The sequence below is a fragment of the Lonchura striata genome, chromosome 22 (genome assembly GCF_046129695.1).
Source record: "Lonchura striata isolate bLonStr1 chromosome 22, bLonStr1.mat, whole genome shotgun sequence".
Taxonomy (NCBI): Eukaryota; Metazoa; Chordata; class Aves; order Passeriformes; family Estrildidae; genus Lonchura; species Lonchura striata.
In genome coordinates, this window is record NC_134624.1 from 7,176,485 (window position 1) to 7,189,521 (window position 13,037).

The following is a 13,037-nucleotide window of genomic DNA, read 5'->3' on the forward strand; positions in this document are numbered from 1 at the left end:
GTAATTTGATAGTTCTACTCCAAGCTCCAAAAGTGCAGATTTCTCCTGGAGGTCCAGACTCACCCAAATGGTCCCTATTTAATGGGCACTGAAATGTCCCTGCATTTCCACAGGTACCCACTAAGAGAAATTTCCTTCCTTGTTCAGAAAAGATACCTTTCAATTGTGACAAAATGGCAACAATTTCCCTTCTAAGCCAAGTGTTCCTATTAAATTTCAACTTCTCCTGTCGATATCCTGTTAAGACAGCACTTGGCTTTTTAATATTTTGCCTGAAGGATATATGCCAACTCGTCCTTGATGTAGAAAATTTTAATTCAAATCAATACATGTACAAGGTCACTTTAAAATTCAATTAATATGAATGAAAAAATATGCCCCACAGTTCTGTATGCTGAAAATGGAACAGTTGCGAGCTAAATACTTCTGTAGCTTCTGTTTTGGGCTGTGTAATAACAACATACTTCTAACTTCCTTTTAACTGAAGTATACTAAATTCAGACAGTTAAGTTATTCATAAATCCCCTGCTTCCTAAAATGGCAAGCCTGAGAAGAAGGTAGGACAGGCAGCTGATTGAAATCTGCAATATTATGCAGCTTTTCTGACAAAGACATATAAAATAAAAATCTTCTTGAAATACCCCAGTTTTAAAAATATTTTGTCTATCACCAAGATAAATCTCAAGGAGCATCTGACAGACACAGTATGCCAAGAAAGGGAGAGGGGGAAACAGAATAATCATGGAGAATGACTTAGATAATTTCTTGTAAGACTGCTAAAAAAGGTCCCCATTTAACAGCAATTAAAACTACTATAAAAGAAGAAAGTATCTTTCCAAGTAAGTAAAAATCAGGGTCCACATGAGTTTACAAAATGAAAAGGATCAAAATTAATTTACCATGCCAGAACTCTGCCTGGAGGAAACAGTTTGAAATTCCCCCCTTTAATTTTGCCTCTTCACTGAAACTAATATCAAGTGAAAAGCCCTTTTATGAACCATTTAAACAACACATTGACAAATGTTCTTTCTTAAAATTTATTTCAGTTTGATATCAGGAAAATGTATGCTGACAACACCAAGCTCCCATACTTTTTGAAATGAAAAATTCCCAAAGCTGCAGATTTCCCCTCAGCATTCCAGGGAATTTGCTGCTGATTTGAGCTGCAGATGCTCTGCAATGCAGAGCTAAAAGAAAGAAAACATTATTTTCAGTTAACATGGGCACCTCCCCGCTTCTATAAAAAGGAGCACAAGTGTGTGTGTGGCTTTTATTCACCTCAGAAATAAGGCAACATCCAACCAGAGATATAACCAAGCTACAGATTTCCAGCAAAAGGCCAGACACCTGCTCCTTGCCATGGAACCAGCCATAAGCTCAGCCTCCCACTCCCAGATCCTTCTTACTAATCAGTACAATGCATGGAAATCGTATTTATATATGTTGGAAAAAAAAAGGTTTTGCATTAAAAATAAAGTTTTAAAAAAAAGCCAACACACAGACTTTCAACAAGATTTTTTTCCTCTCATTTTTTATGTCTCATCTGCTGTTGGTATGACTGCGTTTTCCCTCACATGCTCATTATTCTTTAATGATGCCTATTTGTAAATAGCAAGATAAGATGCAATTAAGCCATTAGAGTCTAAATAAACAAACATACTAATTAGGTTTTTTACATGGATTTCTTTTTTTAGGCAAGGGCTGGAATTTACCTTTCATTAGTCTAACCTAATTGCAATAGTGCCTGATAAAAAGTCAACATAAATGAGGGACTTTAAATGCTTCCACCATATGAAGGATGAGCTGGCTCTTCTCCCTCACTAACATTCCCTTTTCTCTTAATAAGGCAAAAAAATTGGCACAGGAATATTGTTCAAAGGTACAAGGACAGATTTTGCCAGTGGCCAGTCACACTTAGGGAACACTCACACCAGCCCAGCGTTGTTACAGAAGATGAAATGGATTTTGTCTCTTTTTTCCCTTCTCAATTAAAGCATACCAGGAATTTCACACGGATGAAAAATTATGTCTGATCTTCCACAATGTAAATCTGTGGGAATATCAATACACACCTGAGAACTTTGGGCACAGTAATCCTGTGGAGGGAGCAAAGCTGAGGACATTTCTCACAAGTCTTTCTCTATTTTTTTCTATTCTTGTTCCCTTTTCCCAATGGAAAGGACTCTTCCACATCTTCCTCATTCTTCACTGGACAAGCAGAGAACACTTTCCAATTTACATGCCAACCCTTTGTTAATTCAAGACATCCTTCCCCTGCCCATGTCACCTCAAACACTGACTTAATGCCCTTTAAATGCTGATTTTTATGCTTTCTAAATGCTGGTTCTCCATCTTAAGGCACAAACTGTGAAGCCACTGCAGTCACCAGTCCCACTGTGAGCTCAGGAGTGACTCCTTAAACACCATCCCAAGAGTTCCCTTAAACACCAAAACCAAGCTACTGTTTCCAAGGCAGTAAATCCCTAAATGAAAATTCATCCTCCAGGCTTAAAAATCATCTGCCCAAGCCACCAAACAGGACCACCAGAGCCACATCCCCTCCGTGAACCTGCCTGCTTTTATCCCCTGCCTGCTGAGCACTGCTTTCCTGATAAACCACCCAACAGGGAAGAAGGAAGGTTTACACTGCAAAGCACTCTGGAAATATGAAATTATTTTGGAAATAACAGCACTGGATGGTTTCCAATCAATACAACATCGATACTGATTTCAAATCACTTTGCAAATTCCTCCTCTAACTCCTCCCAGTTCTCCAACATCAGGGGCTCATGCACAGAAATCAGTCTGGTGCCTTTCTTAATGGGCAAATAATAAATTTCAGCATCCATTTTCCCAACAAAAATAATAATGGTTTTATGTAAAACACTAATAAACAAAAAACAATGAGACACAAGGAATTATTCAGATTCAGGGAACAGATGTCTGGCCTATTTGCAATTAATACAACCCACTGCCACACAACCAGAGTGCTGCAAGTGCCGGGAACAAGATCTGAAAGTTCAAATGCAAATGTGCCTGGTTTTAAGGAGACTGAATAAAACTCTGTAAAAACTTGCTTCATATTTTTATATGACAGATCTATTAAAAATCTAGGCAGCAGTATAAATCTATAAAAATCAATTTTAAAGCAAAAATTTGTAAGATAACCTGGAAAGAAAAAAAAATCATTATTCCTGCCCTGAGTTTGGCAGAAACAATTCAGTTATTTGGGTTGGAAGTTACTTATACATATCATTATGCTTTAGAAACACAAATTACAGAAAACAATTCCATTATCTGCAAAAATATTTACCCAGTGATTGTAAATTCTGTAGTAGTTCTTTACAAATATTGAGGATAAAAAGAATTTAAAGACAAAGTAGTTCCCTGACATTGATAAGAAAATAAGCTTCTTCCCTAATTAGGACTGGCTGGGTACTTGATGGTCAGGAACTCCTATTTCTCAGCTGGAAAAGTAGGGCTGAAGTTTACTGCCTTCTAAAATATTTCTGTTATTAATGAGTAAATTGTACAGAGGATATGCTTCATGCAAAAAATATTATGAATTTTGATAATAGAAACAAGGTATGTGAAACAATCACACAATAATTTGATTATTACAGTAGGAAAAATAATTTATCTAGGAATATGACTAATCATTCAATGAAAAAAATGTAGGTATTTTCATTCATTAAAAATTAGTTAACGTTTTCTTAATATACAAGATAAGGTTTACCTATTTAAAATTCCTGGCATTTCACCAACAAAATCTCACAAAAACCTTAAGGAATCCTCAGTTCCCTGTGCTGCTGCTAGAAATTAATTTTGCATTATACAGTTATTAGAGCTGATATAATTCTATGTTTAGTCTATTTTATACATAGTGCTATTAAAAGATTAATTGAAAAATCACTAGTGAAGACTGGGATTAAACAGCACCTTGAAATGCCACAATAAACTGCTTTTAAAATCGGCTGAGGATCTCACACAGCTCTGAAAGGTTTCAATTATTTATGTGTTTGGCCTGTGTAGCATAAATCCAGACTAATGAGGTACAATTGCTGTGTATAAATCTAAAGCCTAAAAAACCTCCTCATTGTCTGGAGGCAGCAGTTCATTTTTCTCACAGGAGTTTGCAGCTTCTGGTCAGGGAGAGCCCAGCTGAGCACGAGGGTTACTCGCCAGCAGAGTCTGACCAACAGGCTCACACAGATCCTAATTATGACAGAATTGGAAGGGATTTTTGGAGATCATCTCATCCAACCCTCTGCCCAAGGCAGGGTCAGCAGGAGCAGGTGACACAGGAGCACACACCCAGGTGGGTTTGGAATGTATCCAGAGCAGGAGACTCCACGCCTCCCCTGGGTCCTCTTCCAGAGCTCTGCCACCCTCCATGGAAAGAAGTTTATCACAGAATGTTCTGAGTTGGAAGGAACCCACAAGGATCACTGGGTTCAACTCTGTTGCCCTGATTCTTAAGATTTTCTAAAGCCCTCTGAGTTTACATCCTTGTAGAGAACTTTCTCACACAACTTTCTGTAAACAATCTGTTGTTTTGCATTCCTCCATAGAGGTGGAGAAACTTGATGTACTGGTAATTTGTCCAATGTCATTGGAGAGGTGGCACATTCACCCTCCAATCCACTGTCACCTCTAGAAAAGTATAAATGCTGGAGTCAGAAAATAAACTTCCTCTTTTTCACCTTGCAATAGCAGCGGCTTGCATCGTGCTTTCACGTGTCCTATAGTGACACAACTCTTGTGTGAACGGCCCACAAAGAGATCAAACCCACAAACCAGCATCACTGGCACCACGCCCTAACCAAGAGAGTTCATCTCAGGGCTCTTCCTCATGCTGAAGTGAAACTTTCTGTGGTGTCTTTTAGTTTATGGCTGCAACTCCTTCTCCCGTCACTGGGCACCACTCAAGAGAGTTTGGCACTGAGTTGACACATCTTGGAGACACTGACATGGATTGCTGAGATCCCCTCTCAGCCTTCCCTTCTCCAGATTAACCCGGCCCAGCTCTGCAGTGTCTCCTCATCAGAGAGGTGCTCCAGCCCCAAATCCTCTGGGTGCCCTCCTCAGGAGCCCTCCAGCAGCTCTTTGTTCTTCTTGAAGAGAAAGACATCTTCTTGCAGCACCTGATGGATCTTAGTGGTACAGGTCCCACCTCTACAGCTAAGGACATAAACAGATTTCCATGTGCACATGAAGTTGTAGAGTTGAAACTTTCCCTCTTGGGTCTTCTTCCTAAAGATAATTTGTTTGGCATAGGCTCCAACGTTCCTTGAGTTTCAAAGAGTCTCCCAGACCCCCTTTTCCCCTTCTTCCCCATCTCCTTCCAATCATTTACATGTTTTTAAGGTATGTATAGTGCTTACCAGTGCCTTTGAAGGTGAATACACGGGTTTTCTCTGTTAGATGGAATGATTGTATTTAAAGATCCTATAAAAATCAGACCTTTGCATCAAGGACCTTCCCAAGACACCAGGTGTGCTATGAACAGTCCAAGGATTGAGATTATACAGTTAGTTAATTAACTCTGGGCAAACAGTTTGGCTGTGAAATATTTTGATAAAATGAACGTTATGTGGAGCCTTTGGCACTGAGGTAAACCACACTGCTGCAGGGGAGCAACTCCAGATGTAACCTGGGCTAAGCTCAGAGTGAGAAATCACAAGTGCTGAAGAAACCTCCCTCCTTCTGGGGGAGGTGCTCTTCACACTGCCCATCCCTCAGCACCTTTTTCACTGAAGGATCTGTGGCTGAAAACAGCAAAAGCTTTTGTAGCAGTCAGGGCCAGATGGAAAGTGCCATATTGGCAACATCAACTGAGACAGATGGGGAAGAGGGAAAACCTGGCTAAAAGCAAAAATGATAAACCCATCACACAATCACACACAAAAATACTTTAAAAACAATCTTTTTGATCTCTGATCCAAGGAAAATATGCACACCACTGGTTCAACATGGGGTTGGGATCTTGTAGAAACAAAAATGTCCTTGATTTAGAGAGCAACTGCCACATGGAATTCACTCAGTTACTGCTGCTGGTGAAAGGCACTTCCTTTACTTACCACCCAACCTTGTTCCTTGGAAGTCACATCCAAGATAATTTACCCTACTTCCTAATGGTGCCCGAGTCTTGAAAAACATCATCTATTTCCTGACCACCTCAAAAAACCACCAAAAGTGAAAGGTACTTCAATATGCAAAGAAGGGCTCCAAGAAATGGAAAGCGTTTCAAAGTAGGGAAGCAAAACCAGACTTTTTTTTACAGAAAACCAGATAAAACACAAAGTCAGCTTAAGAGGAATTGCAAAAACTTTTAAGACTTAAAACTTCTTAAGACTGCACTGATGAATTCCATTCTTTTCTGGAATATATTTTTCCACTTGGTGAATCCAACAATTGCAGATTAAATGTTTTAATGCCAGCTGTTTATTTTAACCTCTGACTCAGTTAATCTCTTGTGAATTTGTGGCTGTTCAAAGAAAGTTAATAATGAGATGTTAGACAGTTGATTAATTAAAACAAAATACACTTAAAATACTTAAACATTAAAAATAATCACAGCAATAGTTGCTATAGGGAAATTTCCATGAGAAATGTGAGATGTAAGAGACTGAACTGGCCACAGTTCTTCATCTATGTATGTGGTATATTTTCTAGTTTTATTTAAAATTTGGCAAAATATGTCACTTCTGCCTTTCCCTAGAAGGAAATCAGCATCCAGCTGCCACACCTCTTCCACTTAAAGTCTTAGAGCTCTGAAGACTTCTTCTGCTGTAAGCACAACAGCTGCCTGTAAAAATGGATGTGAACAATAGCTTCCTCTGCAATGAAGTCTTGCTTGGTCAGGCAGAAATAAGTTGAATGTATTGGACTTGTTTATCTCAAATCCAGCCTTTACTGCTCATTTACTTCAAAGGCAAATTCTTAACTTCATCATATAACAGAAATTCACTGACCCAAGAGCAATGTGAACAAATTCAAATCATATTGGTTTCCTTCTTCTTTTCTTCTTCACAACATTCTCTTCCTTCTTAATTATCATGATTAAGATTCACTCATTGGCAAGTCTGCCAAAACCCACAGTGAATATTTAAGTTTTGTGCTCATATTTCTACAATCACATTTAACAATAAAGCAATAGATCTTCTGTTTAAAAGGGAAATTATTTTTATCACTTATTTGCCTAAGAGCAAGAAAGATGCTGCATTGCTGTGGCAAATGAAGAATGATATGTTTCTGGGAAAAAACCATCTTTAATAACCTGCATTTTTGGGACAGTAATTCAGCCTGTGAAGACAATCAACTCGAGATTAAATGTTTCAGCTTACCAGAAGCATTGCAGAGGTTCCATTTGGCCGGGAGAGCTGGATGGACATTTCAGGGAACATCCGATCAATCCGACTGATCACATCATCAACGTATCTACCAACCAAACCAAAGAGCAGCATTAACACAGGGGCTCTCTCTCTCACACTCAGATTATAAAAACTGTGCTTTTTAAAAAAAAATTATCCTTTTTAGGAATTATCATTTCAAAATTTATCCTTTTTAACCCTGTTCATGGGTCTTTCCTGAATCAATTTCTCTCTGATACCTGCGTATTTTTTGAAACCACATGCAAGCAATAATTCAAAAAGTTATTGATAAGAGGAAACAAACCGAAGTTCTCTGCAAGTTGTTTTGAAAATCAATTACTCTGCCCTTAAAAACATGCACTCTTAAATTTTAGTCCAAATCTGTCAGCTGCAAACTCCTGCATTGTATTTCTATACTTTCTCCTCAGGAGGGTTGAAGGACACATGATTACAATTACTCTTCCAGTGTAGGAATTCACAGGCTGTCATGTCCTTACTCTCTCTTTGATAAACTTAACAGATACAGGTTTTATCAAAGTCTTTGGATGATTCTTAGGGGTGTTTTTTTTTTTTTTCCCCTGGATCTTTCCAATTTATTTCATGCACTGGTGACTCTGAAATTGGCTGGTAAATTCCAGATGTTTCTCTGGAGCAATCAAACACAAAGGTAAAACAACATCCTTTCTTCTGGGTGTAATCTCTGTTTCTGAAGGCCAAGGTGAGCTGGCACACAGCTGTCCTGCTCCCTGGGATCAAATTAAGAGCTGACCTCCATTAACACTGAAAAGAGCCTTACAGGGACCTTGTTTCCCAGGACACATCACCCCAAGCCATGGACATGCCACTTCAGCCACTCCTCTGGACATATTAAAATCCAAATATTTGCTTTAGCAGAGTTCCCAGGACAGTCTGTATCATCTGTGCACCGATCTGTCCCCATTTACAAACTCTGCAACTCAACCAGATTCATGAATGAATTTGTAAATAAAACTGTTTCCATGCTAAACCACATACATGCTTTGAAAAAAAGACTTTGGAAAAATTGGTTACCTGAGTTAGATTAACAGTAAAACTTAAAAAAAAAACCTTAAAAAAAAAAAAGCAAGCTAATTATTTCCTATTAATCTGCTTAAACAAAGGCAAAAAAATGTTGAATTCCTGCTCTTCAAAGTAATTAATTTCTAATGTTAGTGCTAAAACTTCCTGAACATCAGTAAGGTGCTATGCTCCAATTGCTTCTTTGCAAAGGATTAAAACAATCAGAAAAAATAAAATCAAATCAGGAAAGCTCCACCTCCTCAGCTGGTAAAGTCAGCTTTTAAAAGTAACCAAAGAATGAAATGAGTTATGACAATTTTGCACAAAAGCCTTAATCCACACTTGTCATTGTGCAGTACAAAGTTCCCCCATTCACTGCAATGACTCATTGACACTTGCTGCTGATAAGAAAAGCCAAAAACATCCAGAAGCCAAGAATTTCCTCAGCACTGGGAAAGAGGAGGCACATCACACACTGCTCCAGGAGGAACCAACTACACATGGACGGCACAAACCCAACTCATTTTAAACACTGCTGAATCCCAGACTGATTCCATACAACAGGAGAGTTTACTCTGCTTCATAAATGCCACTACTCCTGCAAATAAATTAATCTCTTGCATGTGGGGTCCAGGGATGTCTGGCTGTGGTACGGGCAAGGAGAGATTCTGTGGTTCTGAACATGTCATGATGCAGATTTTTGCATAGCTTAAGTTTTCCAATTTGCCAAGCTGAAGCCAATAAGAAGTTAAACCAAATAAGAAGTTGTGGAAAACAAGACACTGGCATAGTCAATGTATTAAGGAAGGAAAATTCAAGCAATTTTAAATCATGTGAACAACATTTGGACGTGGGCACTTCATCTGCTTATGTCCTTCTGAAAATCCCAGTGGACATGTACACCCATCCTTTGAAAATGGGATGCACACTGGCTGGAGGTAATCAATTCTTCAAAGTCTTTCTTAGATGAGATTATTTTTAAATGTAAAATTGTCTTGACCATGAGGCTTAAAATCTGACTCAAACCCAAACTGTCACCTTGTACTACGTGAGCACTGTAAGAACAGGGAATTCACAGGGTTGTGGAATCTTCCCTTTAAATGAAATCACACATACAGCAAAGCAGAAATCTCCTGATTTGCATTAACCACCTTCTGAAAGCACTTAAAGGTGAGTTACTATGACTTTTTGGGCTTGGATGCCTGTTAATTTTGTACCACTTTTCATAGATCAGTTGACAGAAGGAGGAAAATGAAAACCACGTGCTGCAGGAAATGTGCTGTTTTACTCTGGCAGCTCTGTCAGGAGCATCACACAGGGAACCTTTTCCTTCTCTTCTCAATCAATGGGATGTCAGAGAAGATCCCAGACCAACAGGAGAAAAGAGCATTGATGTATGCAGCATTGCTTTGTGCCTCTATGCCTTTTTTCAATTAGTCATCAGGCTTTCCTGAGCACTCAGAACAAAGATTCTTCCAAAAATACACATATAATTACTCAATTAGCCTGACTGGATTGTATCAAATACGAAATGGCAAACAACCTTATCTAATGCAAAATTCTATAGATTTGCCCTTCTGAGAGGATATCTGGTAAAACATCTTGTGAAGGGATGGACATGAGAAATCAGGTGCAGTGAAGTAATGTAAAAGTGTAACTGGTGATGACTTCAGAGAAAGCTGGGGCACACGTTAAAGAAGAGATAAAGTGCACTCCTGAGGCTGTTTGGGAAGAGGGTCAGAGAAAAAGCTGCTGTTTGGAACTTATTTTGTAGAACTGAAATACATACATTGCCAAAATAAGCACTGACAAAATTTACACATCTCTGTCCAGTTTTAGCTCAAAATACGATAGTTCTTATTTATGTTACAGAACCTCTTGCCCAGTCTCAGAGAAGCAAAGCACTTGAGGATGGAGAAAAGTCTAATTTTACTTTGCCAACAAGCACTTCTAACTTCTGACGTCCTTTGCACATCTCAGTTTTCTCCTACGTACAAAAGATGATGGCTGGAACGAACATTTACCCAGATGAAATAACACAAAGTGGGGAAAAGCAAATGGCAATAGGTTTGTTCAGACATTTGGCTTATTTTCATCTTAAGAAATTAATGGAATTCTCAGAATTAAATAAGCTGAAATTTCATGTCCTAGAACAGGCATTGTTCCACCTACAAAGGGCTGAAGAGAGCGTCTAGACAAATTCCCTATTGCTTCTCTGGGATGCAAAGGTGGTTCAAAAAGGTCTGAAGCCAGGCTGCAAAAGACTGTACCAAATAATCTCAATTTTTCAGCACAGAATTTTAACTCTTTATAGACAGAATTTCATATGATGAACTATCCTAGGTCTCAAAAAACATTTAACAACTTCTCACTGCAACATCCTGAGTTAGTCCCATTGTATTTAAAAGGCTTTAAGTAACTTCATCAACACCTGCACCCTAATCCAGATCCATGTGTGCCTCCTAATCCAGATCCCTGAACATCCTACTCAGAAAAGAACAGACTCAACCAACAGGTCTCCACCTCATTAAATCTCATCAAGCACTAAACCATTTCCCCAGTGTAATTTTATTGGTCTGGGAGGAAATTTTTAAAACATCTTCAACAGCAGGTTTGTACCAACTTTCCCCTCCCAGTTTTTCTTTTTCTTTCCTTCATGACACAGGTTCATGATTCTTCAGGAGGTATTAAAATTGAATTTTAGATACAAAATCTTTACTTATAAAATGCTAATACTATCATTCAGGGGTTTGCATCTGAATATGCAGAGCCAGCCAGTCCATCATATGCTCTCAAAGGCTGTCAACACTATAAATCAGTATTTTTATTTTAATGTAGAAGAGTTATTTTTTCCACAAACGTGCCAGATTAACAATACAAAAGTCAAAACAAATCTACTTCATGAACATCAGCAATGACTAAATTAATTCAAAATATTACACTTCAAATAAAGCATTGTTATGAACATGCAGAGAAAACAAAAATAGAACAAAGTAATAGAGATATTAATTTAAAAACTCTCTGCCATTTTCCCAGAAAGTATACACAAAAATCCTTTAGTCCCTATTAGAGAAACAATGCCTGGGACATGCAGAAGACACCTTTGAAGCCAGTTAGAAAATACTGTTTAGAAAGGCCTAATTATCTATGCAAAACACTCACTGAGAAGTTTCATGCTTAAACATCAGGTTGACAACGTAGAAATAATTCAGGAACCATTTTTGTAGATAAATGGTCTTGTACCATCTCTTTGATTCACACAAAGGCCCCCCAAAAGACAGCAATATAGGAAAGTAATTCATTATAAATGCCTTTCAATTCCACACTGGACAGATGGCTTCACTCTCTAATGTGACCTCTCTTTTTAATTTTTTTTTATTTTTACTGGATTAGATCCAGCAATCCAGTGTTAGTGTGATGTTTAACAGCTTAGACAAGACTTGAATAGCATTTTTCCCACACAGTGTTTCACTTGCATGCTGTTCATTTTTTCCACCCAATACAACAATTCAAAAATTAGAAATATAGGTACTAATAATACTTTTCTTTTTGAAGAAAGAAAATTTTGCTAAGTGATCTTGGGAAGATGGAGATAAAGAGAAAAGGAGTAAAACCACAAATTTGTAACATGAAAGAAGTTAATCTTTCCTATACACTTAGCAGAAAACATCACATGTAAGACAAAAATAAACTCTACAATTCCATCAAATCTGGATTCATGATATTTTGGAGAGCAACCGGGGAAACTCTCCACACATCCTCTCACTTACTAGCACAGTATTTACTTGCTCACAGATTTTAATTTCTTTTTTTTTTTTTTTTTGGCTTTCAGTTAATATTTTCAACCCAGTTAATAATTTCTTTTCACATGTGTGATATTTCAGAAGCATGAGCTGGCCCTGCTGCACATGTTGGGTTGGTTGATGGTGGCACTGGGGGACAGCATTTGCCAGCACTCATTCTAAGACCTATGGAACAGCTATTTTTGGCAGAACCAAGATTCAACATACAACTTCAAGACTTTAGCAGCAGCAGAATTTAAAATATTGTAGATTTACAAAGAGATTTAATAGTTTTCAGGCAGCCTGATTGGAGAAATAGTATATTTTAACACATACAGGGTAACCACAGTTCTAGTGTGATTTATTCATCACGGAATTTAAGTTTTAATTTGATTCAGCTACCTGCTAGGCAAGTCTCTGCAGGTAGCAAATTCAAGTTGATAGAAGGCTTTTCAGAAGCATCAATTAACAATAGTTATTAAAACAGTGACCTCTGCCAGCTCTGGTGAGATAACACTTCCTGCTTGGATAGGCAATGAAGAGCGTGAAAAGAAATTCAACACCACTCACGCTGAGAAAGCGACTTCACATCTCAAGACTAAATTAGACAGCTGGCACCATCCCTGACATCTGTACAACAATCCTGGAAGTCTCTGCCTCCTCTCCCAAATTCCACAGGTTCTGTAGAAATTTTTTTCATTATTATTGTTAACACAGGCTCTTGCTTTTCACTTCTGCAGAGCCTCTATAAAATGCTCACGGTTTCCTGGCTCCGGTACTAAACTCTCTTGTTTTGAACAACTTCTCCTCCAGCTATGAGTTTCCTTGCCAGGCTGTTTTCTCA

General features: G+C 38.2%; 1 protein-coding gene across 1 annotated transcript in view; it reads right to left on the bottom strand.

The window, feature by feature from the left end:
• MED27 (mediator complex subunit 27) overlaps window positions 1-13,037 on the bottom strand; it is an 84,285-nt gene that overhangs the window by 19,517 nt on the left and 51,731 nt on the right. The window contains exon 4 of the mRNA XM_021543531.2: window positions 7,347-7,440. Coding sequence (XP_021399206.1) covers window positions 7,347-7,440 — 94 coding nt within the window. The remainder of the gene's footprint in view (window positions 1-7,346; window positions 7,441-13,037) is intronic.